The sequence below is a fragment of the Ursus maritimus genome, unplaced genomic scaffold (genome assembly GCF_017311325.1).
Source record: "Ursus maritimus isolate PB19 unplaced genomic scaffold, ASM1731132v1 scaffold_25, whole genome shotgun sequence".
Taxonomy (NCBI): domain Eukaryota; kingdom Metazoa; phylum Chordata; class Mammalia; order Carnivora; family Ursidae; genus Ursus; species Ursus maritimus.
The window spans coordinates 1725904-1746773 of NW_024425008.1; the positions used below are offsets into that span (position 1 = coordinate 1725904).

A 20870-nucleotide genomic window follows, 5' to 3' on the forward strand; every position below is an offset into this window, starting at 1 on the left:
GGTCATTTTTAAAATGGGTGACCTTATGCAAGATAAGAGAAATTAAGAACTTACAGGGGAACCAAGGAGCCTAGAAGCTACTCTCACTTGAGCTGTGTACTTAGGGACCTTCCTCTTCACCCCAGGCCTATCAAGCCAGAATTGGGGAGGCTGGGTGTGTTCTGAAGGAAACATGGTGGTGGTAGTTGTTTTAACTCCACAGATGATAGTACTACACAGCAAGGGTTGAAAATGACTGGTTTAAGGAGTCTGAAGCAAAAGTGACCCAAATAACCCAGTGGTAGTAGCAGTAAAATTACACTGTAGACCACATGAAAAGCATGAACTGGTTCTCTCTCTGCCTTCAAATTATACAGTTCCCTGATGTGTCCCACATCGAACATTCCCTGGGATGCCAAAAAGGCCACTACTGTCCAGAGCTCTGAGCATTAGCAAAACAAACACCAGCTTTAAAAAGAAAACAGGCTGAGTGGGTGTAAGATTTCCCCCAAAAAACCCTTATAAAAGGAATCTATAGTCAACAATGCTATTTTAATAATCCTTCAGCAACCTACTGTATATTTTGCATATACATGAACTTAATGTCCATTCTTTTTTTTCATTAATTTTGACTAAATTTTTTAAAACACAGGATTTTCCTTTCTCTCTTACTAAAAGTCTGGATTGAAAAATAGTGCTTGACTCTATACTCAAAAAATGCTTTGCTACTGGGTCAGCAGAATCAACTAAAGGATGGGAGCCTCCACTGAAGGGCCTTGTCAGATATTTTAATTGGATGAAGACATCCTTATCCAGTTCATGTAGCACCAAACTAGAAGCGACACATAATACAGAAGACTCACTATTCCAAAATACCTCAATAGACTGGAATTGTGGCAGAAAACCAATTACATGATCTTTAGCAGGAATTGAATTCAGGTAAGAAAAAAAAATCAGTTGCAGGTATTGAATAAATCAGGCCTGTGTCGAGGGCAATTCCTGTGGCTGGCCCAAGAGGCTGAGTATTGACTCTGGAGAAGGAACCAAGACTCAAAATAGCTGACTGGCTATGTTTGCAGTGGTAGATTTAACCTCTCTAGCTCCATATGGCAGAATAGAGAACATGTTGTAGATGTTTAGAAGACAGATGCTAGTGCAAACTGAAGGGAGAAAATCTATTAACTAGAGCCATCCAACAGTGGAATAAGATGACATAAGGAAGAAGTATGCCTCTGTCCCTAGGTGTGTTTAAAACTGGCTAACTAACTAGCTGTCATAAATACATATTCTAAACAATTATTTCATTACATATTATAAATATCTTGCTTTTAATTAAGTGGCTCCAGTTTTTTTTTATTTTTTCCAGTTTTTTTTTTTTTTTTTTTAAGATTTTATTTATTTATTTGACAGAGAGAGACAGCCAGCGAGAGAGGGCACACAAGCAGGGGGAGTGGGAGAGGAAGAAGCAGGCTCCCAGTGGAGAAGCCTGACGTGGGGCTTGATCCCAGATCGCTGGTATCACGCCCTGAGCCGGAGGCAGACGCTCAACGACTGCGCCACCCAGGCGCCCCAAGTGGCTCCAGTTTTAAAAAAATTATTGTTTAATTTTGATGGTGGCAGAGTATGGTGACAATTAAGTTTCTGTCACCAAGAAGACTGAATATTTCTAACATAACAAAATCTTAGAACAACCCAGGGGAAGGTCAGGGAATCACTGAAAAGTTTTATTGCACACAGATGACGTTCCTTAAAAGCACTGGGTACCAAGGGCTCCCACAGGGCCTGCATGCACTACTCTGCACTTGCCCAGCTCTCCCCAGCCTGTTGCTGCGCCGCCCCTTAGGCTGTGTGGTCCCCCTGCCAACCATAATGAGACTACAAAGGTTTTTCCATCTTTTTTACTTGGTAAAAAATATTTATTAAAATAATAATAATAATTATTATTATTATGAATAGTAATTATTACTACTACTACTATTATTTTAAGTTGGCTCCATGCCCACTGTGGAGCTCGGCGTGGGGCTTGAACTCAAACCCTGAGATCAAGACCTGAGCTGAGAGGCGCCTGGGTGACTCAGCTGTTAAGCATCTGCCTTCGTCTCAGGTCATGATCCCAGGGTCCTGGGATCGAGCCCCGCATCCAGCTTCCTGCTTGGCGGGAGCCTGCTTCTCCCTCTCACACTCCCCTTGCTTGTGTTCCCTCTCTTGCTGTCTCTCTCTGTCAAATAAATAAAATCTTAAAAAAAAAAAAAAAAGACCTGAGTTGAGATCAAGAGTCGGAGGCTTAATCAACTGAGCCACTCAGGCACGCTGGTAAAAAATATTTAGATCCTTCAAGGCCTACGTAAAATTTTACTGCAAACCACATGGATTGACCCAGAGTCTACTGCACTTAACTGACTCATTACAGACATCACAGAGCTTGGTTCAGGAGGACATGGATGTTTCTTAAATGAATTAGTAAGAGGCCACCCCTATTTTTCATTTGTAATCTATACATTCCTTCAAATATTATCTCTTCAGCCTATGTTTTAAAATGTGGGTTTTACTATTATTATTTAGGTATGGTGAGCCAAGTCATCAGGACTGGCACTGAAAAGATAATTGTTACTAACAGTTCATAAGAAAAGGGGGCACATAGTGCCATCCAGGGCCACATGGGGAAGTACCAGGGTCAGTCAGGAGGCAGAAGGAGCAAGGGGAAAGCATGGGAAAGTCTTTATCTTGGTTTCTGCAGGAAAGGCAAGGTCAAAGAGGGTAACAGGCTGAGGACTGGTTTGTCTGAACCATTTCAGTAGGCTCTGGGGTATAAATGCAGTCTCTAGTTGTTTGGCACCTGGCCCTGGGATGATTAGGGCAGAGGCATATTGCCTCCTGGAGTAAGAGCCAGATAAAGGAGGTGGTTCTGAGTATGAGCTCTGGATAAATTCGTTGGCATATAAACAGTACACTCACAGGGGAGTAGTCTGCTATTTCTAGGAATTAGCTGTCCTGGGAGGGGCAGTCTCTCCCAGGTCAGCATAGTCCCAGGTGCTAGAACATCAAGAAAACAGAAAATAAGAAAATATAATTAAGACACCTTGCTTTATTTTCTTCATAGCACTGACATGACATGACATAATATATTTGTTTGCTATTGCTTTCCTACTAAGATCTCAATTCCATTAAAGCAGGAACTTAACTTGGTTCAATGTCTCCACACTGCTTAGAACAGTGTCTGACATACAGTAGATATGATATTTAATAATAAGTGTTTTTTGAATGAATGAGTGAATAAATGAACAAACCTGCATAAAAACATGGCTTATGCAATGTTTGGAGGGAGAGGTGGAGTACAAGGCCTACTTCTCTTCAGTACTTGAAATATTCCTCCCAATTTTAAACAGTATACTAACTTCTTTATAGGGACTACAAAGGAAAATCTCGGTTAGTTCCGGTCCACGTTCTCACAATGGAGTGGAGCAGGATCTACATGTTCACCCCATCACTTACTAGCTGGACAGCTGAGCTAGATCTGCTTCTGAGTCAGTCTCCTCATCGGAAAATTAACAGAGCATGAAGATGAAAACAGATCCATCACACTAGCTAATGTGAAAAAGTTCAACACTTCTGTGTATAAGAACATGGGAGGCACAGGCTCCAGTATCTAATGACAATGAATCCCCATGTGACGAACATTCAGTCGTGATCCTAAGACACTGCCTACCAAAGTGCTCTATTATCTGAACTATGGCAAACATATTTTCATTTAGAGTTCACCAATGCTTGACTCAAAGCTGACTACACCTGCCATGGAAGGACTGCCCAAGTACCCATCACTTAATAAATTATGTATTTTTAAATTGCCCTGGCCTTTCTTCCCTGAATAACAGAACTTAGCTCATGAAGTTATAAAGAGTTGAATGAATGCTACGGACTGAACTGTGTTCCCCCAAGATTCATATGTTGAAGCTCTAACCCACCATGTGTTGGTATTTGGAGAGGGGGCATTTAGGAGTTAAATAGGTTTGGATGGGGTCTTAGCGTAGGTCCTCTCGATGGGATTAGTGAGTGTCCTTCCAAATGGAGACAGCAGAGAAGGTGCTTTCTCTTTCTCTCTCTGCCATGAAAACACAGTGAGACAACAGCCCCCTGCAAGCCAGAGGGAGCACTCTCAACAGAACTCGACCAGGCTGGTACCCTGAAACTGGGCTTCCCAGCCTCTAGAACTATGTGCAATAAAGGGTTACTGTTTATATGCCACCCAACCTATGGTATTTTGTTGTAGCAGCTTGAGCAAACTAATACAATGAGTTCATATAGATAATACACTCAGAAAAATGCTCAGCATTAAATGCTCAAATATTTGCCATTACCAGAAATAGTACACTGTATTAAGTTCCACAAAAGAGACTGAGCCAGAACCTACCACTCAATTCTTAAGCTTTACTTATTTCCTGTAAGAAGAAAATTTTAAACAAACAAAAAACACCCTTTACCCCTCAAAACCAAGCAAACAAAAACCTAATATTTAGCAGGAAACACAATAACAACAAACATTCATTCAGTCCTTATCCTGTGTCAGGTACTATTCTCTGTTCTTCTAAGGGCTTTTAAATATTAACTTATTTACACAGTAACTTCTTTCTAGATACCTCTTCTGAGTCAAGGGAAACAAAATAAAAACTAAACTACTGGGACTACACCAAAATAAAAAGCTTCTGCATAGCAAAGGAAACAATCGACAGAACTAAAAGACAACCGACAGGATGGGAGAAGATAGCTGTAAATGACATAGCCGATAAAGGGTTAGTACCCAAAATATACAAAGAACTGATACAACTCAACACCCAAAAAACAAATAATCCAATTAAAAGATGGGCAGAAGACATGAACAGACATTTCCCCAAAGAAGACATATAGATGGCCAACAGATACATGAAAGAAACTCATCATGACTTACCATCAGGGAAATGCAAATTAAAACAACAATGTGATATCAACTCACACCTGTCAGAAGCGCTAAAATCAATAACACAAGAAACAACAGGTGTTGGCGAGGATGTGGAGAAAGGGGAACCTTCTTGCACTGCCGGCGGGAAAGAAAACTGGTGTAACCACTGTGGAAGATGGTATGGAAGTTCCTCAGAGAGTTAAAAATAGAACTACCCTATGATCCAGCAATTGCCCTACTGGGTATTCACCTAAAGAATACAAAAATACTAATTCAAAGGTATACATGCACCCCTATGTTTATATCAGCATTATTTACAATAAATTTTACAAACAGCCCAAGTGTCCATCAATTGACAAATGGATAAAGAAGATGTGGTGTCTCTCTCTCTCTCTCTCTCTCTCTCTCACACACACACACACAATATGGACTATTACTCAGACACAAAAAAGAATGAAATCTTTCCAACTGCAACAATGGATGGACCTAGAGAGTATAATGTTAAGCGAAATAAGTCACTCAGAGAGACGCAAATACCATATGATTCCACTCGTGTGGAATTTAAGAAACAAAACAAGAAAAAAGAGACGGAGGCAAACCAAGAAACAGACTCTTAACTATAGAGAACAAACTAATGGTTACTAGAAAGGAGGTGGAAGAATGGATGGATTAGGTAGGTTTTGTGGATGAAGGAGTGCACTAATTGTGATGAGCACTGGGTGTTGTATGGAAGTGCTGAAATCACACTATTGTATACCTAAAACTAGTATTATGCTGTATGTTAAAACTAACTGGAACTTAGGGAAGAATGAAGGGGGGTAGGCAGAAGGGGGAATGAACCATGACAGACTGTGGACTCTGGGAAAAAAACTGAGGGCTTCAGAGGGGGAGGGGGGTGGGGGACTGGGATAGGCCGGTGATGGGTAAGGAGGACACATATTGCATGGTGCACTTGGTGTTACATGCAAATAATGAATCATGAACATTGCATCAAAAACTGGGGATGTACTGTATGGTGACTAATATAACAAAATAAAAATTAAAAAAATAAAAAATAAAAAGCTACCTTTCCAGGAAAAAACAAAAAAACAAAACAAAAAAAAACCTAACTGGAACTTAAATAAAAATTTTAAAAAAGAAAATTAAAAAAATGTTAACTCATTTAATTCTTACTACAGCCCTATGATCTACTATTATTATCCCCAATTTGTAAGTGGGGAAACTAAGACCGTGGAAAGGTTACGTGACTTGTCACACAGCTAGGCTGATTAAGCCTGCATCTGAATCCATGCAGCCTGGCTTCACAGTGTTCCTAACCATCACTCTATACTCTCTTTGTTAACATTCTACTCCAAGACTGAAAAAGAACACTAATAACTTTAAATGGGTTACACTGAATATACTGGAATGTCTTAATAGAGACCAGCATTTTTGAATAGGTAAACATATTTTTAAAAATGAGCCATAACTTGCTTCTTAATGACAGGACCAAAACAAGACCCAGCAAAATTACTTGCATATAACTAAACCAAAGTTAAAAATGACTTTGTAAAACCAAAAAGAAGACTAACATATTTCTTATACCTGCTGCTTTCAAAACCATTATAGGTACAAAACGTTAAAAAGGCTGACCTTAAAAAAAAAAAACCAAAAGGCTAATCTAAAACATTCGTAAACAGAAAACATCTCAGGAATAGTAGTTCAAAGCTGAGAAGTACAAAAACAATGCAGAAAAGTATCTCTTACTAGAATCTAACATTTATTAATGCAATGACTGGAAAAATAAAAAGGAAATATGAAGAAACTTGTCTGTGAAAGTAACATCAGTTTGCAAATGTGCAGAATTCAATGTGCAAGCCTGAATAATTGGAACATGTTAAAACGGACACTATTTTAACACCTGTGTTAAAACACTCCTTCAATGAGCCAGTCTACATTTTTTGATAGTGGCAGTACAAAAAGATTCCATTTTGTTGATGGCAGAATGTTCCTTAAAGTGAATATTAGCTTCTCAGGCGCTATATTAGTTTCAGGTATACGATATAATGATTCAACAACTCTGTACATTACTCGGTGCTCATCACGATAAGCACTGAGAAATGTATAAGCTTCAAGGCTTAAGTCACAATATAAAGAGAGCTGTTCCCGATGCAGATGTGATACAACTGTGCACGGTGCTGGGGAAGAAAAAAGACTGTAGGAAGTACTATTCCAAGGGAAAAGACACCTTGTCAACTCCACCCTGTGGCAATTTTTCCATGGAAAAAGAATTCAGTGAGAAACAATTGTATGGAAACATACAGAGAATGCTTCTAATTTATAAGAAAAGAATATGAACTAACACAAATGATTTAAAACAATGCCGTGTATTTCAACAAATGGTGTTGGGAAAACTAGATGCTACATGTAAAAGATGAAAACTGGAACAGTATGGAGGTTCCACCAAAAAAAAAAAAAAAAGAAAGAAAGAAAGAAAAAGAGAGAGAGAGAGATGAAACTGGACCACATTCTTACACAACGCACAAAAATAAACTCAAAAGTGATTAAAGGCCTAAATGTAAGACCTGAAACTATAAAACTCCTAGAAGAAAACATAGGAAGTAATTTCCTTGACATCAACCATAGAAACATTCTTCTAGACTTGTCTCCTCAGGCAAAGGAAACAAAAGCAAAATTAAACTATTGAGACTACACCAAAATAAAAAGACTTTACACAGCAAAGGAAGCCATTGACAAAACAACAAAGCAACCCACCAACTGAGAAAAGATATATGCAAAGGATATATTCAATAAGGAGTCACTATCCAAAATATATAAAGAACTTATAAAATCCAACACCAAAAAATAAAAATAATCCAATAAAAATGGGCAGAGGATCTGAACAGACATTTTCCCCAGGAAGACATACAGATGGCCAACAGACACATGAAAAAGATGCTCAGCATCACTCATTGGCAGCAAATCAAAACCACAATGTGATATCACTCATACCTGTGAGGATGGCTGGAATCAAAGGGCAACAAATAAGAGAAGTTGGCGAGGATATGGAGAAAAAGGAACCCTAATGCACTGCTGGTAGGAATGAAAGCTGGTGCAGCCACTATGGAAAACATCATGGAGGCTCTTCAAAAAATTAAAAATAGAATTATCATAAGATCCAGTAATTCTACCACTGGATAGTTACCCAAAGAAAATGAAAACACTAATTTGAAAAGATATATGCTCCCATATATTTCTTGGAACACTATTTACAACAGCCAAGATGTGGAAGTAACCCAAGTGTCCATTCACAGATAAATGAGTAAAGAAGACATGTGTACACACACACAGAGGAATATTACTCAGCCATAAAAAAGAACAAGATCTTGTCATTTGCAACAACATGGATGGATCTAGAAAGTATAATACTAAGTGAAGTAAGTCAGAGAAAGACAAATACCATGATTTCATTCATATGTAGAATTTAAGAAGCAAATGAACAAAGAATAAAGAGACAACACTTTATTTTAAAAAAAGATTTTATTTATTCATTTTTAGAGAGAGAGCAAGGGGAGAGGCAGAGGGGAGAGAGAGGGACAAACAGACTCTGCACTGAGTGTGGAGCCTGACAGGGGGCTCAATCCCACAACCTGAGATAATGACCTGAGCCAAAACCAAGAGTTGAACACTCAACGAACTGAGCCACCCAGGTGCCCCAAAATAACAGACTCTTAAATACAGAGAACAAACTGGTGGTTGCCAGAGAGGAGGTGGGTGGGGATGGACGAACAAGACAAAGGGGATTAAGAGTACACTTGTCGTGATGAGCACTGAGTAATGTATAGAACTGAATCTTTATTATATAATGAAACCAATATAACACTGTATATAAATTATACTTCAACAGAAAAATAAAAAAATAAAATGCCCTATAAGCTTAAAACACTACACTTACCAAGTTATTTGACTTGGACAGATCTGGCTTCTTAAAGTCTTACCTATTAGATCATTATGTGCCCAAATTAATGCTGATATAAATACGCATAATCACACTATCAGGCTGACCAGACAACCTACCATGTACTAAACTGATAACGATGTGACAAACAGTAATTTGTAATAATAATAAAAGAATAGCAGCAATAAAACTCTCTGACCCAAAATAATGAAAAAAAAAAAAGCAAGGAAGGAGGGAAAAATTACAACCAACTAAAGACAAAACCATGATAAAATTCTTCCTAGAAAACTGCCAGGATTCCAGTTATCCGCAAGGATGCTTGAATAGTGGAAGATTTGTAACATCATTAGGATACTGGGTACTGAACATAAGGATACTGAACTTCTTTATATGCCAATTTTAGTTTTGAATACCAAATTTTAGTAAACCCTTACTTACTAATACCAAGTCCTTAGATATATGAAGAAATAAAAGTTTAAAGTAATGGATACAGTTTTATCTTCAGAAGAAAGGGCTGGAATTTTTGGATCCATTCCAGGGTCACCCTGAGTGGCATTAAGACTCACTCTGGCCTGTAGAACCACTTGTTAAGTACCATTTTTAGTGCAAGATAAAGTTCCTTCCTCCCCACCTCCCTCTCTTTCTCTCTCTCTCTCTTTCTCTCTCTCTCTCTCACACACACACACGGAGAGGACTTCAAAATTATGATGACATAAATGGAAAATAACAATTAGAAAAACATTAGGAATTTATATAGGGCAATACGCTTACAATATCTTACATGTGAAGTGCTTTGAAGTTTACAAAGCTCTTTTAAGTGCATTATTTTATATACATCCATCCTGAGAAGATGAAATTACCTCTACATTAAAGACCAGAAACCTGAGGTCAAGAAAGTTAAGTAACNNGGGGGGGGGGGGGAGGAAAGGAAAGGAAAAGGAAAAGGAAAAGGAAAAAGGAAAAAGAAAAAGTTAAGTAACTGGTCCGAGGTCAAATTAGACATTTGACTATGGGGCGGAGCCAGGATTTTAAATTCAGACGTCCTGTTCCTAGTTCAAGGTCTCTAAAACCCCAATTACTATAGGCCAAATCTAGAAATCAAATAATGTAAAAGGCTTTGCAAGACTAAAAAGAACAAGAAGGATTTTATTATGAAGATCATTAATCATTTGCAAATGCACCAGGGAAATACCTATGTCAAGGCCCTAATCTGAATCTCTCCAGGCCAGTGGGCCAATGGGCCAGTCATAAAGACACTGCAAAGAGGTCCAGGTGATTCTAACATGCCACACGGTTGAGGACTTCTGATCTCCATTTGATGATACAAACTGCAACAGTGCATTACAAGCATGTTTTTATATTTGTATTTTTATATTTTCCTTTCATACAAATTAATCATCACTCCTTAATTAGTCATAGTGACAGAGTTTAATAAAGCCAAAGTGCTGACTTTTAAGACCTCAGTATTAGCAATGAGATGGGTGTATAACTCTGCCATAAGAGTAATTACACAAAACTATATTCTGTCTTACTTTAAAAAACTCTGTTCTAGTCAACAGTTAGAATATTCAATTAAAATGTACAGCCTTCAATTTGTGCTATTAAGAACATTTAAAAATCATTATCTTCATCTGAAGGAAAAAAATCCAACAACTTTTCATATAATACTACACCTAAGTTGCATTCGCTGAGGAACAGGAAGCTCATTGTACTACACATAATATATATATATATATACAAATAGCAGTTGAGGTACTGGTGGGACCAATTAGACGGCAATTAGCACTGAAAATCATTTTAAAAAATACTGGATACTGAACCAATCTTACCTTTTGTAGACTTGTTGGATTCAACTGAGTTTTGTCAATTATTTTTATTGCAACCTAGAAAAAAATAAATTAATAAATATTTATAGATTTTACGAATTTGGTAATTATAGACTGACTGGTGATAGTTTTGTAAATGCCCAGACATGTGGGCATTTACCTAAAAAAACTAAAACTCAACTAGTTACAATAATATTTTATAAATATTTTGTAACTGAAAAGAGAGGCTTCATGCAAATATGGGTATTCTTATAACATTTTATATTTAAGTTACTTATAGACATGGGAAGAAGAATCTCCCACAAGGCAGAGACACAAAGAGATTGGTTATATAACGAAAACACTTCTAAAAACATAGGACAATGAAGCAAATCTATTCCCTATTTAGAAACACTTAAACATTTTTCTTTTTAATTATTATTATTTTTTAAAATTTTAAACCAAGGGCAGGGGTGCTGGTAGCTGCACCATTCCTGGAAGTACTGCAATGCCAGGTCAATACAGTGAGTGGACAGAGCAAGCTCCTATTCCCTTTCCTAGTTCCCAAAATCCATTTAATGTATTGTCCTCAGAGGATGTATCAGATATTAAACTGATAAGAACAGATACTACACTTGATCTTAGCCAAAAGGCTGAGAAGCAATCCAGTATTTTGATTTTATCTGACTCTGGGATCCAAGGGCAGGAAGTAGTTTTTACAGATTTATATAGCCCAGAATGCCTTGCCCAGAGTGTCTTGCACACAGCAGGAGCTTGATAATTAAGCAAATACATGAACTAATAGGTTGGAGGTTCAATCTGAAAACTTTAAAAATATTTTATTAAAAAAAAATAGAAAAGATCTTTAGGTAGTTCAAGAAGGAAAAGGGACCAGTTCCAGAGCAATCTGTAGGCTAACCAAGTGAAACATGTACAGAGGCAACAAATGGATTACCTGGTCACTTCTGTTCAAAAAGGGGTGAGTAAACCCCAAGCAGTCTTAAAACAAACCACTAAGATGCAGAAATTAAGAACTATAGCTTCTAGTCACACAAGCTTATCTTTAAAAAATCAGTTTCACTAATATTTACTAAGTGGACCTGCAGCACCGTCCTTATCTGGGATGTTGTCATTTCTGGAATAAAAGTGACTTCTAGGAACCAGGGACATCCAGAATGGGGGGAGAGGGTAACAACGGGATGAAAGGGAACGTAAGTAAAGAAAGAGGCTTTGCCATGAACTGGAGAACATAATTAACTCAGCTTTGCAACTGAGGTCCAGGACAACAAGTGATCTCACCCAACACTGATGTGGCTGTATTCTTACTGTGCACCCTTCAGGACCAGATCCAAGAAGAAGAACCACTGAAGAAAGGGAGTCAAAGTCTGGGGAAAGTGCTTGGGGATTCTCTGTGTCAGCAGTGCTCAAACTTTTTGGTCCCCTTTACACTCTTAAAGATAACTGATGATCCCAAATGTGGGTTCTATTACAATGAAAACTGAGAAACTGTAAAAATAAGTATTGAACATAGTGAGATTCATTTTAATATAATATTCAACAAATGGTGCTAGGATAACTGGATATCCACATGCAAAAGAATGAAGCTGGACTCTTACCTAACATCACCTACAAAAATTACTGCAAAATGGATCAAACACCTAAATGTAAGATTTAAAACCATCAAATGCTTAGAAGAAAACATACAGCAAAAGCTTCACAACCCTGGACTGGGCAGTGATTTCTTAGATAGGACACAAAAGGCACAGACAACAACAACAAAAAATAGCCAAATTAGACTTCGTAAAAATTTTTAAATTTTGTGCTTCAAAAAACAATATTAACAGAGTAAAAAGGCAATCCAGAGAATGGGAAAAATATTTGCAAATCATAGATCTGAGAAGGGATTAATATCCAGAATACAGAGAGAATTCCTACAACTCAATGACAAAAAAACCCAACTGAAAAATGGGCAAAGGACTTGAAGAGACATTTCCCCAAAGATATACAGTGGACCCCTCAACAATATGGGGCTAGGGGCAACTCCCCCCCACCAGAGTCAAAAATCCATGAATAACTTTTGACTCCCCCAAAACTTTAACTACTGATAGTTAAAGGGGAAGGCTTACTGATAATATACATAGTTGATTAACACATATTTTGTATGTTGTGTGTGTTCTCACAATAACATAAGCTAGAGAAAAGAAAATGTTTTACAAAAATAAGAGAAAATACATTATAGTACTGTATGCATTTATCGAAAAAAAAAAATGTACGTATAAGTAAACCTGCCCAATTCAAACCATGAGTTCAGGGGTTAACTGTACAAACGGCCATTAAGCACATAAAAAAGATGCTCAACATCACTGATCATTAGGGAAATGCAAACCAAAACTCCAACATACCACTTCATGCCCATCAAGATGGCTACTATAAAAAAAACAAAACCACCTCCCAGAAAACAACAAGTAGTAAGGATGTAGGGAAACTGCAACCCTTGTGTACTGCTGGCAGGAATGTAAAATGGTACAGCTGCTGTGGAAAACAGTATCTATTTCTTCAAAAAAATTAAAAATAGAATTACCATATGATCAAGCAATTCCATTTCTGGGTATGTACCCAGAAGAACCAAAAGCAGGGACTTAAATAGATATTTGTACACCCACGTTCATAGCAGCACCATTCACAATAGCTAAGATGTGGAAATAATCCTGGCGGCCACTGAGCGATGAAAGGATAAGCCCAATGTGGTATCTCCATACAGTAGAATACTTTCCAGTCTTAAAAAGGGAGGAAATTCTGACATATGCTATAGCACTGATGAACCTTGAGGACACTATGCTAAATGACATAAGCCAGACACAAAAGGACAAATACTGTATGATTATTCCATTTCATGAGGTCCCTAGAGAGTTCACATTCATAGAGACAGAAAGTAGAACGGGGGAAGGAAAGAATGGGGAGTTAGTGTTTATGGGTACAGAGTTTCAGTTTTACAAGATGAAAATAGGTCTGGAGATGCATGATGGTGAAGGTTGCACATTACAAATGTATTCAATACTACTGAAACATACACTTAAAAATAGTTAAGAGGGTAATTTTACGTTATGTGTATTTTATCACAACAAAGAAACAACAACAAAAAAAGCCCATTACATGTTATTATAAATAACATTTTTTATGATATTCTCATATATCCTGTATTCAAACTGTTGTGATATCACATGTCATATAGCCTCTGGAAAATTTTACTTGAGGTTCATGAAGGAGAATGGAAGAAGTACTGTCTTAATAGATTACAAAAATAGTACTGACTTTGCAGACCCTCTAATAGATTCTGAGACCTCCAGGGGTCCCCATACCTACTTCAAGAACTGCCGCACTTATTCATATTAATGACCCCTGATTCACTTGGTCTAAAGCCTCCACCTGCCTACGTTATCTATTACTTCCTATGAACCCACTGGCCCAGAGGAGCTAAAGACAGACAAATGCTGCCAATGTGGTGCCCAGTGAACCTGACCCTGGAGTGTAAGGACCTACCACCCCAGGAAAAATAAATCAGAACTGGAGGAGGGCTGGACAGTTACCATGTGTGTACTTGAAAAGAGTAAAGACAGAATTCTGATTTCATATTTGGAAAACACAAGTCTTGGTGGAAACTATAGTAAAAAAAAAAAAGCGAAAGGAAATGTCGGTGGCTGGAATATACAATCACCTTGTTCACATCTGAGCTGGGCACTGACGTCTTGTTATAGTCCCAACATACTACCAGTCACATTAAGAAGCATTCGATAAATGCTTCCTGAGGTGATGTGAGGCCCTGAACACTCATACTCAGTAACCTAACCACACACGTGTTCGAGACGGAGACAGAAGAGTGAAAAACAGGGTTTCTGGTGTTTTAACAGATATTAATGTAATCTTTAAAATTACAGTATTTCAGGGGCGCCTGGGTGGTTCAGTTGGTTAAGTGCCTGCCTTTGGCCCAGGTCACGACCTCAGGGTCCTGGGATCAAGCCCTGCATTGCGTGGGGCTCGCTGGTTGGCAGGGAGTCTGTCTCCTGCTGCCCTTCCCCATGCTCGTGCTCTCTCTCTTGCTTGCTCTCGCTAATAAATACAATCTTTTTTTAAAAATTACATTATTTCAGTTTAATGGATTAATTTTCTTCAAACTTTACTTTCATAAGTAATTTTATGTGGTATCCATGGACCCCCGAATTTCCAAAGAAACCCCTTAGATATACTATTCTTTCCTGGCCACCATTCTGTTTTCTTCCTCCTTCTGATGGCCAGGATCTATCAAATATGCTGCCTTTCTGGTTCTTCTTGTCTCTGATCCTCTGAGACCTGGTTTCTATTCTCATTACCAGACTCTTGATCACTAGCTGCTTCTGGCTCTGTTCAGGATCTGCCTTCTATTCTATAGTAAAGATTCTACTCTTAAGCATTTTCTTTTTCAAATACTGCTATTCAAATAGTATTTAAAGCAAAAACAGGAGCTCAAAAATATGTTTCATTCAGCTAAATCAAACTGTAGAAGAGAGTCATTTTATTAAAAGTAAGTGTCCTCTGAGTGAACCAGTTATTTACAATGATGCAAGTCTGTGCGGCCATGAAGCCTGAGGGGGAAGCCCCTAATCCCCTCTTCCTCCAGCTCCCGCTGGGGTTACTCAACTACCAAAATAACCTTGGCCCAGAGCTGGTGCCTGGGGGGAGCTCAGACCTCGAGGTCAATAAAAGAGGAAGCAACTGTGGGGGCATCACCAGGTGCCGGAGAAAGATGGGGACTGGAGAGAAGACCACACACATGTTCCCAAGGTTGTGGAGGTTCTTGGAGTTTTGTTTTTCTTTTTTTTGGGGGGGGGGTGGCGTGCATAGCAAAAGCCAAGGGAGTTCACTGGCAAGGAAAGAGGAGTGTCCCTGCTACTTGTTGTGTAAAGTTCTGGGAAATTCCACTTATTCACCCTGATGCCAGAAACAAAGTGGAAAATTACAAAATAGGGATAAAGAGAGCTCATACTCGAGAAGGGCTTCCCCCAACATACATCACCCTAGAGGGCCCAACAAACCTGTAGCAAACACCCACCAGAGAAATAAATACGCTTATCTTCCACTTCCTGTCAATTTTCTACTGGTTAAAAGGTCCCAATATCCTGCTCCCAACATACATTAAAGCACCCACAAACAATAAAAGAGCAGTCAAAAAAAGATCCCAAGTTCTTTAAGAGGATGCAGTAGCCCGGAAGGATGGATTATTAGTCAGCTCAGGCTGCGATAACAAAAATACCATAGACTGAGTGGCTTAAACAACAGAAATTTATTTTCTCACAGATTGGGAGGCTGGAAGTCCAAGATCAGGGTCTGACCAGCATGGTCAGTTCCTGGTGAGGCTTTTCCTCTTGGCTCACAGATGGCCCCCTTCTCAACTTGTCCTTACATGGTGGAGAGGGAGCAGCTCTCTGCTGTCCCTTCTTGTAAGGACACTAATCCTACTGGATCAGCACCCTACCTTTATGATCTAATTTAAACTATTTCCACAAAAGCCCTATCTCCAAATACACTGGGGGTTAGGGATTTAATATATGATTTTGAGAGACACAATTCAGTCCACAGCAATAAAGACCAAGCTAACGACTACAATACGTGGCTACAAAATAAAACTTCAGATTAAAACATAACACCCAACGCATGGAAGACACAAAACATGGAAGAACGTCACAAGCATAAAGTGCAGTAAAAGAGGCAGACACAAAATAATATACACTGTATGACTGCATTAGCACATTAAGGAAAACAAAAAATGATCTCTGAAGTTAAAGAAGTCAAGACAGTGGATACCTTGGGAAGGAAAGACGGGGAAGTAATGATTAGAAGACAGAAGGGAAGCTTCTTGGGTTCAAGTCATAATATAGCTTTGCCCTGGGTCGTGGTTATGCAAATGTGTTTACTTTGTGTTAATTAATCAAGGTGTACACTCATGATTTGGGCACTTTTTCTGGATGTGTGTTATATTTCAATGAGTTTATTTTTTAAAAAATCAATCGTGACTCTAAATAACCACCATGAAAAGACAGCAGATAATGCCTAAAATTGAAAAGTTATTTAAGAATAAGAGCATGCTGTGTATCAACATACTCTTCGATAAAAAAAGTTTTTAAAGAATAAAAGCATGTTTAAGATATACGTAAAACCTAAAGAATCAGTTTAAATTGTACACCTGAAACTAATATAACACTGTATGTTAACTAACTGGAATTAAAATAAAAACTAAAAAATAAAAACTAAAAAAAAAAAAAAAAGAAGAAGAAGAACCAGTTTAAAAGACTGAAAGTGGCCATCTTGGAAGATTACGAAATGAGGGGTGGGGGAATCAAGGGACATGGTTTTTAAACAAGTCTTGACTCTTTTTAAACTGCGTAACAGAACTTGAATACAAATAACCAAGTGAAAAGGTTTCTCATAACCACAATGAGGACATTTAGTTAAAGGTGGCATATTGATCCAATGCATTTCCCAGTTCTCCCACCTGCTGGTCCAATTAAAGAATAAAGACAGAATGACAAAGAGAATGGGAGAGGCGCCATTGGAAGACAAATGACTTAACAACTTGTGGAAGATAAAAATCTGAGGACCACATAGCAGGGCACATATAAGCCTAGAGTGTGCCCAAAGAAGGGTACAATCCAGAGAAACCTCACTGAGAAAATAACTTTGTGCTGTGTATGTGGCAACTTTCCTACTGGCCACCAGGAAGCTAAGCGGGACACCTGACCACAGCCTCCACATACCCTGTCCCATGTAGAGAGCTCTCAATTTGCTCCTTAGTGCTCCCCTCTTGAAAACATTAACGGTGAATCAAGAATCATAGATATACAAGGAAAGCCTACGATTTTTTTTTTTTTAAAGATTTTATTTATTTATTCGACAGAGATAGAGACAGCCAGCGAGAGAGGGAACACAAGCAGGGGGAGTGGGAGAGGAAGAAGCAGGCTCATAGTGGAAGAGCCTGATGTGGGGCTCGATCCCACAACGCCGGGATCACGTCCTGAGCCCAAGGCAGACGCCGAACCGCTGTGCCACCCAGGCGCCCCCCTACGATTTTTTTGATACCCTTCTCAGTATCCTAACCACACACGTGGTTAGGATCTACCTGTTAGGGGAAAACACCAGATAAGTGAGACTTGTCTTTGATAAACAGAGATAGTTGTTGTTGGGTATGTTCTACAAAGCCACTGCGCATACTGCTCCTAGTGGAAACACAGGATTAGGTTCCTATGGGCCCCGATCATAAAAGTTTTCATCAACTGATCAACACATAACCTTGTTTTATGTGTGTTTCTTTTTAAGGACACCTTATATACTACGTATCACTGATTCATTAACATTGAACTGTCAGCCGGCAGCAGAACCTAACTCATGTCTGAATGAAGCTTATCTAACAAATGTGTTTTCTCTATCAGGCACATCACAGCCTTGCACTTAGAAATACTGGCTAGTACTTCAGCCCTACAATTGGGTGACATTTTAAATAGCAAAACTGACAACAAAAAGCACAAAAATGCAAAAACCATGGAGTAAATAGACCGCAAAAAGAGCATTTGTTCGTGGTATGAATGCTGAAACAAGGTAGGGCATCATCACCTTGTTGGATCTCAGCTGGGGATACATACATTGGGCAATTCAAACTTTCTGATGCTTTGTGCATGTCCACAAATACCGCAAAAGCACCGCAAGTATTGATTCTGGAATTACAAACAAATAGTGAGTAGGTGAATCTAAAAAATATGGAATTTACAAGTGAGATCAAACGTATCTGTTCTAGAGATGGGTGATGGTGATGGTTGCACAACGATGCAAATGTACTTAATGCCGCTGAACTGTACACTTAAAATAGTAAATTGCATGTTATGTATATTTTACCACAATAAAAAAAGTGTAACAGTTGTGTAAGTGATTTTTAATTTGTAGAAACTGGGTCCAGGTGAGGTTTTCTCTTTTTCTTCACACTAACTGTAAATACTCCTCCAGACTGTACTAAAAGCAAGATAAACATCTTTATACTTTTCAATTATATCTGTTAGTGGAATAGAAGGCTCTCTTTCACCCTTCTGCTCGCTCACTTCCAAATCTACTACTATTAATTTCCAAATAAAGCAAATTGTTCTGGGTATCAACACTTTTTGGCAGTCACTATAGTTGTTTTGAATAAACATTTCATTAATCATTGCCCCGTCTGCCACCAAATTACTACCTGCTGAGTTTTAGTAGAGTTATCAGAGAACAATATTTGCAATTATCTGAAAAGGGAATTAAGACACTCCTCTCTTTTCCAGTTATATTATCTGTGTGAGGTCAGATTTCCTTCATAAACTTCAACCAAAACAGTACACTGACAAAACTTAAATGCAGAATAATATATGGATATATGAAGGATATATGAAATATATGGAGGATATATGAAATACATAGATATATAGAGGATATATGAAATTTATGGATATATGGAGGATATATGAAATATATGGATATGTGGAGGATATATGAAATATATGGATATGTGGAGGATATATGAAATACATGGATATGTGGAGGATATATGAAATATATGGATATGTGGAGGATATATGAAATACATGGATATGTGGAGGATATATGAAATATATGGATATGTGGAGGATATATGAAATACATGGATATATGGAGGATATATGAAATATATGGATATGTGGAGGATATATGAAATATATGGAGAACAATGGGGGTTTTTTCCTCATAAAAATATGTTATTTATATTAAATATAATAGGTCTGTTATTACTTTAAATGAATATGTTTTAAATTTTTTAGTGTTAACTTCTAGTATGGCAAATATCAATCTATACAACCCATGTAAACAAAGGCTTTTTGGGAGTCCTCAGTTTTTTAAAAAAAGATTTTATTTATTTGTCATAGAAAGAGAGAGAGAGTGAGCGCACACACACACAAGCAGGGGGAGCAAGAGGCAGAGGGACAAGCAGGCTCCCCGCTGAGCAAGGAGCCCGATGAGGGACCCGATCCCCAGACCCTGGGATTATGATCTGAGCTGAAGGCAGAAGCTTAACCGACTGAGCCACCCAGGAATTCCAGGAATCCTCAATTTTAAAAGTTTAAAGGTGTTCTGAGACACAAAGAATTTGGGAACTGTCATTCTAATCAATGCAACCGTGCACAACCACTAAACCTGGTACAATGACCATTCAATGGCATGGAGAACTGCTTGGCATGAAATCCTGAGGGAGAAAAACCAGAATACAAAATTATGACCAAAAATACGGTGAAAAAATATACATATGGAGAATATACAAAGATAAAAATGGTATTCAGCATATTTTAGGTGTGGGATTTTTTTCCTCTCTAGCCTCCAAACTCTCTGTGAAGACAATCTTCACACACACACAAAAGCTGTGACTAAAATACAAAACCATTTATCTGAAGTCCCAAGACCTTGAGCATATCCCAGAATGAAGAACTATGGTTTATCATTCTTAAAATCGACAACGAACGGTCAATGAGGTGCCAGATCCAATCCTTCCCTTCCTGTTCTCTGGTGCCTCCTTCAGTGTAGGAGACAGGACACAGATGTGAGCAGGTCAAGAGCACACTTCCAGTTAAATGTGGAGGACAGACAGTAAAGGCATTCAGGCACAACAACACAGTTAACAAGCTGAGAAGACAACAGTAGGAAAAATAGTTCAATACAGAGAAAACCATCATCAGAAACAACATGATTTGCCCAGCACAACTCAGGAAGGGCTCCAAACTTGGGAGGTTGGGAGGCACCAGAGGTAACAGTGGAGCTACTGGCTAAGTACAAGGTCATAAGACTGTATACAGAATGTGTGCTGCTCCCAACCCAGCCAATAACCACTGGCTCTGCAGAGGCTAAAAAAGTTTTCTGTGGAGATGGTGAGAATCAAGGTCAATGAGCCCAGCAGAGGACAGGAACGAGGCCTGGAGAAGAAAAAGGAGATATTAAGTGTCAGACTACCAGCGAGGGGTTGGACCACCAGCTCCTCCCAGGCAGAACAGAGGATTCTTATCTACAGAAACGGAATGGCCTCAGAGAAGAGATCTAAAGACACAGATATCTGGGGTCCTGCAATAAAAGCACCAGACAACTCCCAACAGGAAAGCTGTGTGGTCGAACATATCCTACGTTTGCAAACCCAGCTTTTGAT

The 20870-nt window shown here is 38.5% G+C and overlaps 1 protein-coding gene and 1 non-coding gene across 6 annotated transcripts in view; both read right to left on the reverse strand.

Annotated features, from left to right (window-relative positions):
- MARK3 (microtubule affinity regulating kinase 3) overlaps positions 1-20870 on the reverse strand; it is a 111469-nt gene that overhangs the window by 57196 nt on the left and 33403 nt on the right. For all 5 annotated transcript variants that reach the window (XM_040641373.1, XM_040641372.1, XM_008706111.2 and 2 more), the window contains exon 3: positions 10679-10732. In XM_040641373.1, coding sequence (XP_040497307.1) covers positions 10679-10732 — 54 coding nt within the window. The remainder of the gene's footprint in view (positions 1-10678; positions 10733-20870) is intronic.
- Positions 11133-11319, reverse strand: LOC121105308. Its single transcript, XR_005837773.1, has one exon. It is a non-coding gene; the product is annotated as a U2 spliceosomal RNA (small nuclear RNA).